This window comes from Curcuma longa, chromosome 17 (genome assembly GCF_044706935.1).
Source record: "Curcuma longa cultivar G26 ecotype Majalengka, Jawa Barat chromosome 17, ITB_CL_G26_1.1, whole genome shotgun sequence".
Lineage (NCBI taxonomy): Eukaryota > Viridiplantae > Streptophyta > Magnoliopsida > Zingiberales > Zingiberaceae > Curcuma > Curcuma longa.
This window is the reverse complement of record NC_133877.1, coordinates 3,915,087-3,933,782: the sequence shown is the minus strand read 5'-3', so window position 1 is coordinate 3,933,782 and position 18,696 is coordinate 3,915,087. Positions and strand designations below refer to the sequence as shown.

Genomic DNA, 18,696 nt, shown 5'->3' with positions numbered 1-18,696 from the left:
TTTCGGATTAATCTTAATTAAATTCAAATTAATTAGTTTTTATTAAATAAATTTGAATGAGTTAAATTAAGTTTATTATCACTCATTAAAATAGTATTGACATAATTATTTAATTTACTAAAATAATTCAAAATAAGAAAAATTATTATTATTATTATTAGTGCTAGCATGCGTTTCAAAGGATTATCTTCACGAGTAATAAATTTTAAAGTTATTTATCTCAACCGCTGTTTGGATTTTCTTCACGAGTAATAAATTTTAGTGTCCAAATTATTTTGCACTTGAAATGCATGATTTGATGTGTTCCTTTTCTTTTTAGATTCCTGACATTGATTTCTCTTTTATCCTTTTCTTCTGCATTAAGGTGGATCCGCCACCTTAGCGGCTCTACACGATCGGTCCCACGATCATCTGTGAGGAGACACTTGAAATGCATGATTTGACGTGTTCCTTTTCTTTTTAGATTCCTGACATTGATTTCTCTTTTATCCTTTTCTTCTGCATTAAGGTGGATCTGTCACCTTAGCGGCCCTACACGGTCGGTCCCACGACCATCTATGAGGAGGTAAATCGGAAATTCGAACCTATTGCCTGGCTTCGCCAGGATTCAAACCCTTGTCCTCTTCTGCAAGTCTGCTATGCCGTAACCAACTCAGCTATGTCCCGGGGGTGATTTCTCTTTTATCCTTGATAGTGCAAAACGTGTCTTTAAAATATGATATTTATTTTTACAGTATATTTTTTTTCTCAATTTAAAATATATTATATGAAATTTAAAATTTAAATTAAAATGATTATTTTTTGAATCCTCATTAGGATTCTCCCCTTTAACCCTTGACGACTTGACCTCTGCTTCAAATTAATCTTCTAGTTTCAAGGGATCCTTTGAAGCTCGATCAATCTAGTTCATAGAGGATGGACATTTTTCATACTGCTTAGCTAATTTACACATAATTTTATTAAATAAAATATTTAAAATTAATTTAATTATCTTTTGTTTGTTTTCAAATTTTGAGAAGATGGCTACTAGCTGTAAGTCGCCTATTAATATGAAAATTTTCATCGTTGACTTTCAAATTTTAAACCCCTTCATCTCGTGCTATGGTAGTTTATAGATGCATCGATTAAGTTCTTCTTCAAATTTTTTTTACTTTTATAATACCAAAAAAAAGGAACAATAATAATTTTAAAAAATGAATTTCCTCTCATCTCTAATCTACTCCTTTGACAATTAAAGAGTCTCTTTCTCTAATACCAATTTATAGAATTGATCTTACGCTAAAGAAGATGAATAACATAAGACTTTTTTATCATGTCATTCTTATCTATCGATGAGTACACAGCGAACATAATAATAAAATAACTAAAATAAAGAAGACAAGATACATCAAATTTTTACTTGATTTATAATCCTCTAGAGTTGCTATGTTCAAGGATATGTACAAACGCCATCTACTATAATTTTCTCCTTTTAAGATATTTTCCAATGGCGAAAAAACTAAAGGGAGGTTTTTCTTCTTCAAACTCGATGTCGATCTTAGTTCAGTCAAGGTCGATCGCGTTCAAATGTTGCTTTAGTCAATTTGCTTGAGTTATTACGTTCAAATGAACTGACTAAGTGGGTGTGGATAAAGCTTTAGCCAAAAAAACGATTAATGGGTTAATGGAAGTTTTGAGTGGTTAAAACGATATGAAGATTTGTCAAAGTGATCATTGTCTGACTTTATCCACGTTGTTCAACACGTCTTAATAGTCTTCGTAGGATCGATTCTAAGAGGACCAGAGGATCGTTGAAATGGCAAATTCATCTTTTTTTTAGTGGACTTCCTTTCCTAGCGTTTATCAATTAGGGGAAAAAAAACTAACAAGCACTTTAAATATTAAAATTGTCAAAAAAAAAAAGAAGAAAAACTTTTATTTTTAAATATTAAAATAACATCGCAAGTTTAAAAAATACTCTTATTCTATGAAATAAATACTACAATTCATTAAAATCAATTGGCTCAAATTAATCAAAAATATGATACATAAAATTTTTTAATATTAATTTTTTTAACTTATTCAAAATTACTTAAATTCTTTATATTTAATTAAAATTATTTAAATTTAATTAAATATATTTAATTTTTTTTCCTACTATGACTTGCGAAGCTGCAGCGAAGGTTCAGCCTCGGATGCGATGCGTTGCGATGACATTATCCGGATTCCACTTGAAGGCAAAATGGGCCCCACTCCATGAAAATCATAATAAACCACCAAATCAAAGAGCAGACGCAGCGCCGGCGAGCAGATGTAAACGCACGCTTCCACCGAGCATCCACATGGCTGCCGCCGCCTTAGCTTTCGCCTGTACCCACCACCAACGCTTCCTTATCCTTTTCTTCTTCCTCCACGGCCTCTCCTCCGCCGCCGCCATCGATTTCCTCTTCGACTCCTTCGCCCCCGCCGACGCCTCTTCCAACCTCACCCTCATCGGCGACGCACGAATCGATGGATCCGTCCTCTGCTTCACCAACGATTCCAGCTACTACTCCATCGGCCGCGTCTTTTACCGCTCCCGGCTACGTATGGCCGCCTCCGGAGGGAGCCCCAACCCCTCCCTCTTCTCCTTCTCCACCTCCTTCGTCTTCTCCATCCTTCCCGGGATCGACAACAGCCCGGGGTTCGGCCTCGCCTTCGTCCTCTCCAACTCCACCTCTCCTCCCGGCGCCCTCTCTGGCCAGTACTTCGGCGTCTTCAACAACGTGACCCGACGGACGCCGGCGCCGCTCCTCGTCGTAGAGTTCGACACCGGGCGCAACCCTGAGTTCGAAGATCCCGAAGATGACCACGTCGGCGTGGACCTCAACTTCGTCGAGTCTTCCAAAACCGAACGCGCCGGCTTCTACCGCTCCAACGGTTCGTCGACAGCACCGGAGTTCGAGTACCTCAACTTGCGATCCGGGCGCAATATCCGAGCCTGGATCGAATTCAACGGGCCTCGATACCAGATCAACATAACCATCGCGCCGGCTGAGGATCCGCGGCCTCCGTGGCCTCTGATTTCTTACACAGATCCGGTCATTGCCAACTACGTATCGCCGGATATGTTTGTCGGGTTTTCGGCATCGAAGGTCCGGTGGGTGGAAGAGCAGCGAGTGTTGGCGTGGAGCTTCTCGGACACCGGATCCATGGCCAGGGAGATCAACGTCTCCAATTTGCCCAATTTCTCTCCGCCGTCGCCACCGGCGTCGTGTGGCTCGCCCTCTGTAGGGCTAATCGTTGGCGTCACCGTCGCTGTATCGGTCTGCTTCGCAGGGATTTACTGGTACTGTAGGTGGAGGAGGAGGATGAAGATCCGGAAAGAGGAAGACGAGGATGAAGAGGAATGGGAGTCGAAGTATTGGCCGAGGAGGTTCAAGTACGAAGATCTTTGGAGCGCTACCGATGGATTCTCCAGGGAGCGTCTTCTTGGTTTCGGTGGTTTCGGCAAGGTCTACAGAGGAGTCCTCCTTGCGTCGGTCGGAGAGGAGGGAGCCAAGGGAGGGAGCAGCGGCAGAAGGGAAAGAGAGCACGAGACGGAGGAAGTGGCGGTGAAGTGCGTGTCTCACGATTCGAAGCAGGGGGTGAGGGAGTTCATGGCGGAGATATCGAGCATGGGGCGGCTGCAGCACCGGAGCCTGGTGGACATGAAGGGGTGGTGCCGGAAGGGGAACGAGCTGTTGCTAGTGTATGGATACATGCCAAACGGCAACCTTAGCCAGTGGTTGTTCCCGGAGGGGAAGCGAGGGGCGCCATTGAGTTGGGAGTCCCGGCGGCAGGTGCTGGTGGACGTGGCGGAGGCGCTTCTGTACCTCCACCAGGGGTGGGATAAGGTGGTGCTCCACCGGGACATCAAGTGCAGCAACATACTGCTCGACGCCGGCATGCGGGCGCGGCTGGGCGACTTCGGGCTCGCCAAGCTCTACGAGCGCGGCGTGGCGCCGTGCTCGACCCGGGTGGTGGGGACGCTGGGTTACCTGGCGCCGGAGATGGCGATGGCGTCGTCGCCGACGGCCTCGGCGGACGTGTACAGCTTCGGAGTGGTGGTGCTGGAGGTGGCGTGTGGGCGGCGGCCGATCGAGAGGGCGGAAAGGGTGGAGGACGATGACTGGGTGCTGGTGGACTGGGTGCGGGAGATGTACGCGGAGCAGAAGCTGTTGGAGGCGGCCGACAAGCGGATGCAGCTGTCTCCGAGGGCGGAGATTGAGCTGGTGCTGAAGCTTGGTCTGGCGTGCTGCCACCCAGATCCGGAGCAGCGGCCCACCATGAAAGAGGTGCTGGAGCTGCTCCTGACTGCCGAGAATGTTACATCTCCAAATTCTGGTGTTCCTTGACCTGCATCCTCTGTGTGTCATCACTGGAGATTGAACAACAGAATGTGGCCGGAAATCAAATGTCAATCCTCCCAGAACAGAGCGCATCGAGGCTGTTTGATCTAATGCCTTCGTGGGAGCGAACAGAAGGCCACGCTTTTTGTATTCTTATGGTTGGACCAGATAAATTTAAATTTAACCTTCGAAATATTGGCACAATATGTATTACTTCAACAAATCGAAACATGGATGATTTTTTGAAGTTCTGATAAGGAGTTGAGTTTACTATTACAATGTACATATTGTTATAATAGATGGAGATCGAATTTTGTTGAAGTTGAAAAAAATATTCTATCCCATACTAATCGATTATAATTTTTCGATTTATCTTTTCATACATAATCGAAAGATTGACCGTATGAAATCATTGGAGCGGCGGATTCAACTTTTTATTACAATGAATGATTTTTTAAAATCCATGGATGAGGTAGATAAGGTGTAGTGGTAAAATATTTATCTCCCTTGACTTTGCTTTGGCACCTACCGTACATAGATGAGAGCGGAAGATGAAAACCAAAAGAAAGCACATTCAAATAATTTTCAGTTTGAATGTGCTTCATCCCCGGGGCAATGGTGCAACGGTAGGACATCCGGGTTGTGACCTAGGGACTCGCAGTTCGATCCCCAGCTATGGCGTATTTGTAGAAATTTTCCTCCAAATGGGGAACGCAATCAAAGGATCCTGGGCATCCGGATTGGCCGCCGTATGCGCTTCCCGATTTACCCTGCAATCAAAGGATCCTGGGCATCCGGATTGGCCGCCGTATGCGCTTCCCGATTTACCCTGGTGGTCGGTGGGAAACTTCTGTGGGACCGGATCGACCACCTCCAGGGATTAAGTCCATGAGACTAACTGGAATTTATCATTCAAACAATTTTCAGTCGGAAAATCTACTATCAATTCTACACGGGGTTTTAATTAGAAAGATAGAAGAATCTGTCAATCCTATAGGGGGTTTAATTAGCAAGATAGAAGGGGAAGAAAAGAAATTTAAAGTGGAAAAAAATTTAAGGAAAGATAAGAATAAGAAAAGAAAAAAATATAGAGATTAATCACATCAATTAGAAGTTGATAAATAACGATTCGCTTTGCTCGTTAGCCATTCGTATGCTCATCTACCATCGGTTAATATGCAGCGGACAGATAAATATAAAATCAAACAAAAGCATAAATAAGTACAAACATAAATCGATTTTACATGGTTTAAAACCTCCGATTCAGACTCCATAATCTAGTTCTAACGATACTTCACTATACATTTATTTTTACCGAATAACTTTTGAAGGTAAAGAAATATCTTACAAATAATACAAGTCAAATACTAATACACAAATATAATCAAAACAAATAAATTTACACAAATGAATATAATTTTACTCGCTATTGATTGTTTTGGTTTGCCTCTTGAAAGTCTGAAAATGCAACAATATTTTCTTCCAAAACCTCCAAGAACCGATAGTGAAATCTTCCACGAAGTGCTCCCTTATAGCCTTCAGATCAGGATTGATTTTTGCCTAACAATCAATTGATTGTGTCCATCAATTGATTATTCCACTAAATTCAAATAGTGCACCTGCAGAATGACTCACTCAACTGAGCTTTGACTATAACAATCAACTGCTACCAAAATAGTCGAGTCACTTAATTGAGTTCAAAACAATATATTCGTTGTAATAGTAACCAAAGTTGACTGTTCCGCACCAACAATCGAGTTGATCAGTCAAGTTTAAAATATTATATTTGGTACAACAGTGTTATCAGTTAATTGCTCGTATCTAGCAGTCAACGAATCCACAACAAACCCCCTTAAACTCCCTCACACCCGGAATTTAGAGTTTAAGGGTTCATTAGTCAAATGCTAGCAGTCAACTAATACATCTACTTTAGTTTTACTGAGGTTGAATTCTCGCCTTACATAATATCTGATTGACTTCTGTAGGATCGAAGTGACACGCTAGACGTGTGTCATTTTTTTTCGTTCGTTCGATTTCTAACAAAATACTAAGCAGCGGAATTAGTAAATAACACAGGGGCACGCGGATTTTACTTGGTTCTTAACCTCCCAGGGTTAGTACATCCAAGGCCTATGCACGGGAGGCGCTCGTCCACTAGTGGTCTCCTTTCTGAACCTTGTTCGGAGGCGGAGAAACCCGTCTTACAGTCCGTATAAGAGAAAACAATAAAATAAATTAAAGGACAAGCAAGAAAGAAGAAACCAAACAATAGCCACCGATCTGGAAGTCCGAGCGCTGCGCACTCTTCCTGGATCTTCCCCGGTTGCATGTGTCTGCTCTTGGTCGCGTCCCGAATCACCACTTATTGAAGAGGGGAACTTATGAGTTGATATCTTACATTTGTGCACATTCACCTTCTTTTATACTGCACCTGAGTCGACTCAACTGGGGCTTGAGTCGACTCCAGCTGACGTGGCAGATCAATTTTCCTTCCCTGCTTGTTATCCACAGCCTGAGTCGACTCGGCTTAATCTGAGTCAACTCCAGCCTTGAGTCAACTCAACTGTAGCTTGAGTCGACTCCAAGATACTTTTTGTAGAGCTCTGAAAGAGCTTCGAAACGCATCCAACCGTGCCTCGTTCTGAGTCCCGAGTCAAAAGTTATGACCCGTTGAAGTTGACCCTGCTTTATGGTTCCTGCAAAACAAATATGCAGACAAACAAACTAACCTAACTTTTCCTTGTGGGTCTAACTTTAAATTTCTACCGAAATCCTAAGTTAGTTTGACGCCTCCTATTCCACTCTGGAAACGCGTCTTTACCCACTACACTCAGAAGAATTTGTGCCAACCAAGGACGGATCCAGAAATTAGAGATGGACTGTGCTGACTTTAGGTATGAAAAAGGTGAGTTAAATATAATGAACAAAAAAAGAATCCATTAATTTTTTTGATACCAAATTGTAGACTACAAGTATGTATCTAATTTTTTTAAAATTAGATTAGAGCCCAAAATAGCCCAATCTTATATAATTTTTTTAAAATTAAATTAGGTATGAAAAAGGTGAGTTAAATATAATGAACAAAAAAAGAATCCATTAATTTTTTTTTATACCAAATTGTAGACTACAAGTATGTATCTAATTTTTTTAAAATTAGATTAGAGCCCATCTTATATAATTTTTTTAAATTAAATTAAGCCCAAAATAGCCTAACTTAGATTCATATCTGCTTAAAGTTATATTATGTAATATTTATCAAAGAATGGGGTGAGAGAGGTTCGAACTCTCGACCTCGGGAGAGATAAGACCTACTGCTAGCCAACTGCACCACCAACTCCTTTAAAAATATTTATCAATGATAAATTATTATAAGACTCACAGGGCTGGGCTACAGCCCAGGATAGTTCCTACTTAAATCCGTCTCTGGTGCCAACCAAGTCCTCCAGACTTATTGAACTTTTGCTCGACTCTGTCGTCAGCTCCCAGGATTTGTGCTACGGCTCGGTCCTCCTAACCAGCCCAGACTTCTGCTATGACTCGATCTTCTAGATCAGCACAGACTTCTGCTGCGACTCAGTCCTCCTGACTAGCCCAGACTTCTTGCTGCGGCTCGGTCCTCCAGACCAGCCCAGACTTCACCTGGTGCTTCGACTCTGCCAAGACTTCCGCCTAATCCTCCAAACCAGGACTTTTCTTTTGCCTATCCTACAACTAGGACTTTCTCTTGCCTAGCTTCACTCACCAGGACTTCCCTTGTCCACTCATCCAGATCAGGACTTCCATTGCCTAGTCTAACTGACTAGGACTTCTCGCTAATCATCTGACTAGACTTCACTCACTTCCACACATCCAAACATCAAGTCTTGTTTGGATCAACCCCTTGGTCAAACTGATCAGACCTAGGTGTATTGTCAAACATCGAAACTCTAGGCAAGATCTTAGTGCATCTTGCACCAACAATCTCCCCCTTTTTGATATTTGATAATTTCTTAAGTTAATATGGGTCAGGGTTTAACAATTAATAATCTGGGAGAAATCTAGATTATTAACTTAAGTCCCTTCTCCCCCTTTTCACACATCAAAAAGATTTAAGTAAATTAAAGTTTATTTTCTCTTGCACCAACAATAATGGTAATGCCTATGGTCACGTTTAAGTCTTGACAATTCTTGAAAGACCATAGTAGCTTGTAAAAGATAATTTTTTAAGGTTATTTTCAAATGAGTTTTGAAATACTTTTGCAAGTAGTAGATTTTTGAAATAGTTTTCAAACTTGAGTTTTGAAAAGTTTGTTTAAAATAGCTTAAAATAGTTTTTCAAAAGAATTTTCAAAATAAGGGTTTAAAAATAGATAGTTTTTGAAAAACTTATCATTATTCTTTTATATCAGGATCTCCTCCTTAATCTGACACATCATCAGGGTTCTTTGCTAACCACAAAGTACTTTCCCTGTATGTCTTAGGGTTTGATCCAAATTAAAAGAATAATGGATAATTTAATTTTTTTTAAAAGTAATTTTACTCTTTCGATTTGGACCTCCTCCTAAATCTGACATTTCCATAGGGCTCCTTGTTAACCACAAGGCAAACTCCCTAAATGTCTTAGGGTTTAACCCAAACCAAAAAAGATAATATGTAAAATAGTTTTTTGAAATAATTTTACTCCTTTAATTTGGACCTCCCCCTAAATCTGACATTTCCTTAGGGCTCCTTGTTAACCACAAGGCAAACTCTCTAAATGTCTTAGAGGTTAATCTAAATCAAATAGAGTAAATAATTTATAATTTTTAAAATATAATTTTTAATTGAACTTTTAAACTTAGACTCCCCCTAAATCTAACACTCCCTTAGGGCCCCTTGTTAACTCCAAGGCAATCTCCCTGTGTGTCTTAGGGGTTGTTCCAAGTTAGAAGAACAATTTGTAATATTTTACAAAATAATATTTTTCAAAATAATCTTAGAATTTTTTAAAGTTTGTTTTTAAGAGGTCTTTAAAAATAGGATCTTTCAAGAATGACCTCCCCCTGAACTAGACACTCTCTTAGGACATATTTGTTGACCACAAAGATTTTCTGCCTATGTGTCTTAGGGTTCTTAGACTTAGTGTTGACCTAGAGGTTTGTGTCTAATATGTTGGTCAACCAATTTTTTAAAGATATAAGTTTTTGAAAATTTTAGTATAGTTACACCTAGCAAGCACGAATCTCAAGTAAATATCAAATTTTTAAAAATAATTTTTATAAAAGTATTTATAATAATTTTTGAAAGGCTTTTTTCAAAATATTATACTTTAATTGTCCTTATCATCTCACTCGTACTAAGTGTCGCAATACATGACATACACGGGTAACCTTATGGGTTATGTGAGATGAGTTGTCAATTTTATCTTTATTGATTTTAAGTTAAGTTCTAATGAAATGTTTGACCTTGAGTTAGATTCAGGTTTAACTGTCAATCAATTAAATCCACATTTCAAAAATCAATTTCCAGGCAGTGGCGAGGCACAGAGACCTTCTTGGTTATCGGAACAACGACCACGTTCTAAGATAAAACTGATTCAAGAAATTATGATCTTAACCAATTTCTTGAGAAACCTTGGTCTAACTAGTCTAGGATGTGACGAGGTAGCTTCGGTTAGTTCCACTTGACTAAGCAAACCAAGCAAGGTACTCCTTACCCCACTTGACTACCCAGACCAAGCTTCCCTAACGTACTATCATCTCGCCCCACCCTGATACTATGTTGGTAAGTGTCAATCACTCATGTGTCTTTAACTAACAGTTCTAAGTTAAGTAGAAAGATAAACATGATGGCATGGCATGTTATATGCATTTAAAATAAAACATATGTATGTCATGGCAAGTATGCATGAGTCAAGCAATTCACGTAATTTTTAATTTCTAAGAATGTATCAAATTCTCGATTTGATATATTTCGTGTGGACCCACGAATGTGTTAACCCACTTTGAGTTTTATTTTTATTGTTTCATTTGGTAATATTTTAATTTAGTTTTTTAATTTAATTTAATTTAATTTAATTTAATTTAATTTTAATTTTCTTTTAATTTAATTTACTTTTAATTGAATTGAATTTAATTTAATTTAGTTTTAATTTAATTTAATTTAATTTTAATTTAAGTTTTTAATTTAATTTATGTTTTAATAAATTAGATTTGACTTGTTAAGTTATTTTCCTAAATTTTAGGATTTAATTTTTTTGGATTATTTAATGTTTCATAATTAAAGGGTACATTGTTATAATTAATTTTATTATTTAATTTCAAATTTTTATTATTTAATTTATTAAAATTATTTAATGTATCATAATTAAATGATACATAATTATAATTATGTTTATTATTTAATTTCAAATTTTTATTAATTATTTTAGAAGTTATCTTATTGAAGTTTGAATTTTTCTTATTATTAGAATTATCTTAAATTTTTAATTTCAGATTATTTAGTAAAATTGAATTATTCAACTTATCTTGATGATTATTAATTTTATCTTGTTTAGTTAAATTATTATTAATTTTTAGAATTTTTAAATTAATTAAAGTTGATTTATTAAGTTTATCATTATCTTAGTTGAATAAGTTAAAAACTTGGTCTAAATTTTTATTTATTTGAGATAAATCTAGATTAATTGCATTTGAATTTTTAATATTTGAATTGGTTAGGTTTGAATTAGTTAAATTATTATTTAATTTATAATTTATAATTAATTTATTATGATTAGATGAATTTTCCTTATTTTTAGGATCTACATTTGAATTTTTTAATTTATTTAATTTAGAATTATTCCAGTTCAAATTATTTAAATTATTATCTAATATTTATAGATCTGACTTTTTCAAATTTGAATTTATCAAATTTGATTTAGTCAAATTTTTTAAATTTTTATCTAACGTTGAATTTTCTAATTTATCTAAATTTGACTGTTTCAAATTATTTGAATTTGTTAAATTTATCTTATCTAAATTTGAATTTTCCAAATTATCTAAATTTTCATATTTATCTAAATTTGAATTATTCAAGTTTACTTTTTCTAATTTTTCTAAATTTTCAAACAAATTATCTAAATTTGCAGAAATAGAAAAACTAGCATGCGCATTCAACCTAGGAGTATTTTCGTTATTATTAAAATATACCGATTTTTTCGCCGTCTTCCTCTCCGGGCATCGATTCTTGTAATGTCCTCGTTTCTGGCACTTGAAGCATTGGATGTAATCCTTGTTCCTCCGGGCTCCTAGCATCGGTTGCTCCTTTGCTGCCGGTGGTGTCGTCCGAGTCTTACGAGTAGGACGCTTATTTTTATAGTGCCCTCTCTCCCTACACTTAAAATATATAATATGATATTTAAAATGAACTTTAAAAATCATACCTTTTTCCCCCTCCATCTTTGCCGTCTTGCTCCCTTGGCAATTAGTCCAATCAAGAGCGCACCGACTCTGATACCAATTGTAGGATCGATGTGACACGCTAAAGGGGGGCTGAATAGCATGTGTCACTTTTTTCATTCGTTCGATTTCTAACAAAATACTAAGCAGCGGAATTAGTAAATAACACAGGGACACGCGGATTTTACTTGGTGTCTAACCCCTCAGGGTTAGTACATCCAAGGCCTATGCACGGGAGGTGCCCGTCCACTAGTGATCTCCTTTCCGAACCTTATTCGGAAGCGGAGAAATCCGTCTTACAGTCCGTATAAGAGAAAACAATAAAATAAATTAAAGGATAAGCAAGCAAGAAGAAACCAAATAATAGCCGCCGATCTGGAAGTCCGAGTGCTGTGCACTCCTCCTGGATCTTCCCCGGTTGCACGTGTCTGGCCTCGGTCGAGTCCCGAATCACCACTTGTTGAAGAGGGAAACTTATGAGTTGATATCTTGCATCTGTGCACGTTCACCTTCTTTTATACTGCACCTGAGTCGACTCAACTAGGATATAAGTCGACTCGAGCTGACGTGGTAGATCAATTTTCCTTCCCTGCTCGTTATCCACCGCCTGAGTCGACTCGGTTGAATTTGAGTCGACTCCAGCCTTGAGTCGACTCAACTGTAGCTTGAGTTGACTCCAAGACACTTTGACTCCATGATACTTTTTGTAGAGCTCTGAAAGGGCTTCGAAATGCATCTGATCGTGCCTCATTCTGAGTACCGAGTCAAAAGTTATGACCCGTTGAAGTTGACCCTGCTTTATGGTTCTTGCAAAATAAGAATGCAGACAAACAAACCAACCTAACTTTTCCTTATGGGTCTAACTTCGGATTTCTATCAAAATCCTAGGTTAGTCTGACGCCTCCTATTCCACTATGAGAACGCGCCCTTACCCACTCTACTTAAGAGAATTTGTGCCAACCAAGTCCTCTAGACTTGTTGGACTTTTGCTCGGCTCTGTCCTCAGCCCCCAGGATTTATGCTGCGGCTCGGTCCTCCTGACCAGCCCAGACTTCTGCTGCGACTCGATCTTCCAGATCAGCCCAGACTTCTGCTGTGACTCAGTCCTCCTGACTAGCCTAGACTTCTTGCTGCGGCTCGGTCCTCCAGACCAGCCCAGACTTCACCTGGTGCTTTGACTCTGCCAAGACTTCCGTCTGATCCTCCAAACCAGGACTTTTCTTTTGCCTAGTCTATAACTAGGACTTTCTCTTGCCTAGTTTCACTCACCAGGACTTCCCTTGCCCAATCATCCAGATCAAGACTTTCATTGCCTAGTCTAACCGACTAGGACTTCTCCACTACTAAAAAATCACAATTTAGCGGCGGTTCTTAAAACCGCCGCTATTATCAATTTTCCCGGCGGTTTCAATTAATCGCCGCAAAAACAAATTTTTAGCGGCGGTTATTTAGCTTAAAACCGCCGCTATTATCCATTTTCCCGGCGGTTTCAATTAACCGCCGCAAAAATAAATTTTTAGCGGCGGGTATTTAGCGGCGGTTTTTAGAACCGCCGCAATTATCCATTTTCCCGGCGGTTTCAATTAACCACCGCAAAAACAAATTTTTAGCGGCGGGTATTTAGCGGCGGTTCTAAAACCGCCGCTATTATCCGAAATAAATTTAGGATTTAATCGTAAATAAAAGTTAACCTTAATGGAAGGAATTTATGGAAGATTATTTAAATTAAACCCTAAACTATTTAGTAAATTAAGTAGTATTAATGGGTTAATACAATTAGGATTATATGGTTAATGGTCTAGACTAATCGATCCTAGACTAAACCCCAACCCGTTAACGTGGGTTTAAAAGAAAAACCCGATTTCCTCCCCTTACGATAAAATCCCCTTGCGATAAACCCGGTTCTCGACGCTCCTTTGTTCGTGCCTTTCTCGCTGCTGACGTCGACGGGAGGGGCTGCTAAGGCGAACGAGGAACCGCCGACGACCTCGCCGGAAGGTGTTCGGCTCGCGAGGTGAAGAAGGTTGTAGACGGCGGCAAACCGCAGAGGAAGAGGGAGACTCGGTAAGTTGGAAAATCCTCGAATTTCTAGGGTTCTTGAGACTTAGGGTTTTTGCAAGATCTCCTATCTTGATTTATACGAAAATTTGATTTGGATCTGTTATTTCCAAATGATCCACTTTTCCCTCTTGTTTTTGCAAGATCTCCTATCTTGATTTATACGAAAATTTGATCCGACGGCATGAGGGTAAAACTGATTCCTGGGAATCACGCGATCTTTCTTGTGATGTAGGGTGTTTTAGCCGTGATCTGTTGTTATAGGGCGTTCATGGCACTCCTATAATCAAATGCATACTGTTCTAGCCATCTCTCTTGACGTGCCTTAGTAAAGTTCATAGAACTGTATCATTCTGACAATTTTCTTCAACCTTTTATTTTCTTCCTTAAAATTTATTAACTTGTAGCAATCCTTTTGTTTGGGTATGAGTAGGCTCATCAGTCAAGTCTATCAGTACACCTATCACTTGTTTCATCATATCACTTGCATTGTTACAATTTTTTCTTCTGAAAAATTGTTTGTTGGATCCCTATTGTCTAATTGGAAAGTGCCTTAATTGACTTGTATTTATTCTGATGTTTCAAGTTTTACGCAAAGAATATTGTCCTAGTGGCTTTTTGGTTCTAAACCTACCAAATGTCCTAGTGTCTATTAACTGAAGTGTCACAATAGACAAGTGTATGTTCTTTATTTGTCTATACATTTATGTAATACTAAACATTGTCCTACAATTATCTAATTTTGTTTGCAGGAGTTTGGATAATTCTTTCCAGTTGGTGCTGAAACTCAAAACCACATCATTCGATCTGCTACTAATTCAGAAAGGTTTGCTTCATAATAAGTGCAAATTAGGTTTTGTTTTGTAATATTTATTCATTTTGGTCAGCTGAGTGACTGATTACCTTTAGATAATACTGTATGATATGGTCAACCACTAGGACAATATTCTTTGCGTAAAACTTGAAACATCATATAGTATTTGAAACTACTTATCCATGTTAACTATATTGTACCAATAAAATTGTTAGAGCTTGTATCATATCTTCTGAATATTAATAAGAAAGAACAATTTGGTACCATTATTCCGCATTGTATATATGTATGTATTGTTAACTTACAAAGCTAAAATATTTCCAACACTAGGCATAATTTGCATGAACTTATAACCAAAGTATCTTACTTCAGACGGTCTCCCATCTCAAATGGTCTGAACTTCATATGGCTAAAAGGAAAAAAAAATGATGACAAAACAAGCATGAACCACAAAAAAGTTGATAGCTTTTCAGGAATTGCACACACATCTATACCATGAAATAGAAATTTAATAATAGAAATACAAATACCTCTCAACCAATTTTTCATCTGAATTGTTGTCGGTAAGGCTCCCTTCATTAAAGGAGTTTGCATGTGCATCTTTTGGTGATTCATTCAATGGCAACGACGATTCATCCAAAGGATAAATATCTGTAACTTGTAGTTAACTTGCATGCTAGGGAACCTAATAAGTGCCTCATCTCTGGAACTTGTAGTTAACTTGCTATGCCCCCTTTTTTATGTCTTATTTAATGGTCTTTTTTAACAACTACTATAGCGTGCTTTTAATTTAATTATCTATTATTGAATTAGATATGGACAAAAGTTGGATTTTGAAGCCGCGAGATACTCCCGAATATATAGATGGATTATTGAAATTTTTGGACTTTGCATTTGCTAATGCATCATCCGATAATAGGATAAAGTGTCCTTGTTCTCGTTGTGGATTCAGACTATTTCAGACTAGAGAAGAGGTGTACGATCACTTGTTGTTAAGGCCCTTTCCACCGGGTTATACAGTTTGGCTATTACATGGTGAGAGAGGTGAAGGGGAGACTTCTAGTTATGTGCATGAAACACAACATACTAAATATTCTGAAGATCCAATCCGTGATATGATTCAAGATGCTTTCATACTCCCTATACCAAATGTCAGTCAAGATTCAACAATGCATGATCCATTAAATGAATGTGAAGGAAGAATGCCACATTTACAAGAGGGTCCGAGTGGTAAAGCTAAAGAGTTTTATGATTTGCTTAAAGATGGGGAACAAGAATTATATAAAGGATGCTCAAAATACTCAAAGCTTTCTTTTTTAGTAAAGTTGTATCACATCAAGTGCATTTGTGGGATGAGTGACAAGGCCTTGTCTATGATAATCGAGCTGTTGCATGATGCCTTTGAGCATGCAAAGATCCCAGAATCATTATACGAGGCAAAAAAGACTATAAAAAAACTTGGTCTTAATTATAAGAAGATAGATGCATGTCCAAATGATTGCATGTTATATTGGGGACCCGATAAAAGTTTGAATCAATGCAAGCGATGTGGCACATCTAGATGGAAAAATTCTTCTATTGAGCATAGACTTGCAATTACTAAAAGGAAAAAACAACCAGCAAAGTTTCTTCGTTATTTTCCATTAATTCCTCGGTTACAAAGATTGTTCATGTCTAGTAAGACATCTGATGATATGAAATGGCATGCTGTGGACAGTAATAAAGATGGCTTATTGAGGCATCCGAGAGACGCTGAGGCATGGAAAAGATTTGACTCTAAATTTTTTGAATTTTCTTCGGATGCACGTAATGTTCGCCTTGCTTTAGCTAGTGATGGGTTTAATCCTTTCGGAAACATGAGCACTAATTATAGCATTTGGCCTGTGATTCTCATTCCGTATAATACCCCTCCTTGGACGTGCATGAAACAAACTAATTTCATCCTCTCGATGATCATTCCAGGTAAGAAAATGCCAGGGAATGACATAGACATTTATTTGCAACCTTTAATCGATGAGCTGAAAGTGTTGTGGGATGGTGTTGAAACATTTGACGCTTCATCGAATGAAAATTTTAAAATGCGGGCAGCATTGATGTGGACAATTAGTGATTTTCCTGGGTTGGGGACATTGTCTGGGTGGAACACATATGGTAAGCTAGCTTGTCCTATATGCAATATTGATACTGAACCTTGCCGACTTCATCATAGTAGAAAATGGTGTTTTATGGGTCATCGTCGTTTCCTTCATGCTGGTCACAGGTTTAGATTGGATAAGACCCGATTTGATGGTAAGATTGATAGAAGAAATCCACCTGTAAAATTATCAGGCTCAGCTATTTTCAGTCAGGTTGAGAATATCCAGGTTTCATTTGGGAAGACACCGGAGGTGAAAGGTAAAAGAGGACGGGGGCAGCGAAATGCCAATGAAGATGAATCACATTGGAGAAAAAGGAGTATATTCTTTGAACTTCCTTATTGGGAGTTTAATGCATTGCGCCACAATCTTGATGTAATGCACATTGAAAAAAATGTGTGTGACAATGTTCTGTACACTTTGCTAAATGAAAGTGGTAAGACAAAAGATCACCTTAATGCTCGAAGAGACCTACAATCTATGGGCATAAGATCTACACTTTGGCCAAATGAGAATGGGAAATATCCTTCTGCTATTTTTACTATGTCAAACAAACAAAAAGATATATTTCTTAAGACCTTGAAGAATGTGGTTGTTCCAGATGGTTACTCAAGCAACATTTCAAGATGTGTTGATGTGAAACAACGTAAGATATTTGGGTTGAAAAGTCATGACTGTCATATTCTTATTGTTCATCTAGTTGATGAAGTAAAAGAGGGAGGCCCAGTGCATTATCGATGGATGTATCCAATAGAAAGGTGAATTTTACATCACAAATTTCATTTTTGCCATTTTCTTTAAATAAGTAGTAAATTGTTTTACCTGAATTTATAAACTTTTTAATGTGAAGGTACCTAGGTCGTTTGAAGTCTTATGTGCGTAATAAGGCACAACCTGAAGGTTCAATTGTTCGAAGGTTACTTGGCTGAAGAAATTCTCACATTTTGTTCAAGATATTTGAATGACACAGAGACAAGAACCAATCGACCAAGGCGTGTTGATGATCAACCCGACCATGTTGAACACCATGAAAGCAACACTATGTTCCCAAAAGTTGGAAGATCAGTTGGGGGATTCTCATATTTTATATTAACACCATTAGAGAAGTTGCAAGCACATCGTCACGTGCTTGTCAACTGTATAGCAGTAGACCCTTTTCTTGAGTAAGTAATACATAAATTCTTACACAAATCTTGTTATAAATCAATTGCCTTAGTATTTATCATTTATTTTTTCTTACTAATAGGGAATTTAGGGCAATAACAAAGAGGATGTTAAGACATCGGACAAGGTTGCAATCAGAGATAGATAAAGTTGTACACAAAGAATTTCCTAATTGGTTTCAGAAGCATGTGAGTAGAAGTTGTTATTTTTTAAATTCAATTTTAGAGGTGTAACTAATAGTAAAAACTAAGTGTGACAATTCTTAATGTTAGATCTCCAATGAAGGTGCTAGACATTCAGAAGAATTAAGGTGGCTTGCACTTGGGCCACTTGATCAACCCAAACGATTTATTGCCTACAATGTGAATGAATTTAAGTTTAGAACTCTTTCTCGAGACCACAGGTTGAAAAGTCAAAATAGTGGAGTATATGATATGTTTGATACTCGGAGCTACGCAAGTAATCGTGATAATAATATGGCAGTCGGAGGTGTTCCTTATTATGGAAAATTAGTGGACATAATTGAATTGAACTATAATGGTCAATTCAATGTTACATTGTTCAAATGTCAGTGGGCTAACACTACTTCTGAGAGAGGTATCAAAAGAGATGACTCAGGTTTTACTAGTGTTAATTTTTCTCGTTTGATACATGTTGGAGATCGAGAAAATGATGAGCCATATATACTTGTGTCTCAAGCTCAACTAGTGTTTTATGTGGATGACGAGATTGAAAAAGGATGGAGTATTGTAAAACATCTACAGCCAAGAGACTTGTAT

At 38.0% G+C, this 18,696-nt stretch overlaps 2 protein-coding genes and 1 long non-coding RNA gene across 3 annotated transcripts; all 3 read left to right on the top strand.

Moving 5' to 3' along the window:
• The first annotated feature begins 2,289 nt into the window (after nt 1-2,289).
• On the top strand, nt 2,290-4,645 carry LOC141812000 (L-type lectin-domain containing receptor kinase S.1-like). Its single transcript, XM_074700084.1, has one exon. It carries the CDS (start codon nt 2,322-2,324, stop codon nt 4,353-4,355), a length of 2,034 nt encoding a protein of 677 aa, XP_074556185.1. The 5' UTR covers nt 2,290-2,321; the 3' UTR covers nt 4,356-4,645.
• Nucleotides 4,646-13,649: 9,004 nt separating this feature from the next.
• On the top strand, nt 13,650-15,602 carry LOC141848675 (uncharacterized). Its single transcript, XR_012603537.1, has 3 exons — nt 13,650-13,810; nt 14,557-14,630; nt 15,432-15,602. It is a non-coding gene; the product is annotated as an uncharacterized LOC141848675 (long non-coding RNA).
• A 131-nt stretch (nt 15,603-15,733) lies between these two features.
• LOC141811546 (uncharacterized) lies at nt 15,734-17,515 on the top strand. Its single transcript, XM_074699570.1, has one exon. The coding sequence runs from the start codon at nt 15,734-15,736 to the stop codon at nt 17,513-17,515; it is 1,782 nt and encodes a 593-aa protein (XP_074555671.1).
• Nucleotides 17,516-18,696: the final 1,181 nt, after the last annotated feature.

Coding starts and splice junctions, on each gene's coding strand:
- LOC141812000 (XM_074700084.1), top strand. CDS start 2,322: ATGGCTGCCGCCGCCTTAGCTTTCGCCTGTACCCACCACCAACGCTTC.
- LOC141811546 (XM_074699570.1), top strand. CDS start 15,734: ATGATTCAAGATGCTTTCATACTCCCTATACCAAATGTCAGTCAAGAT.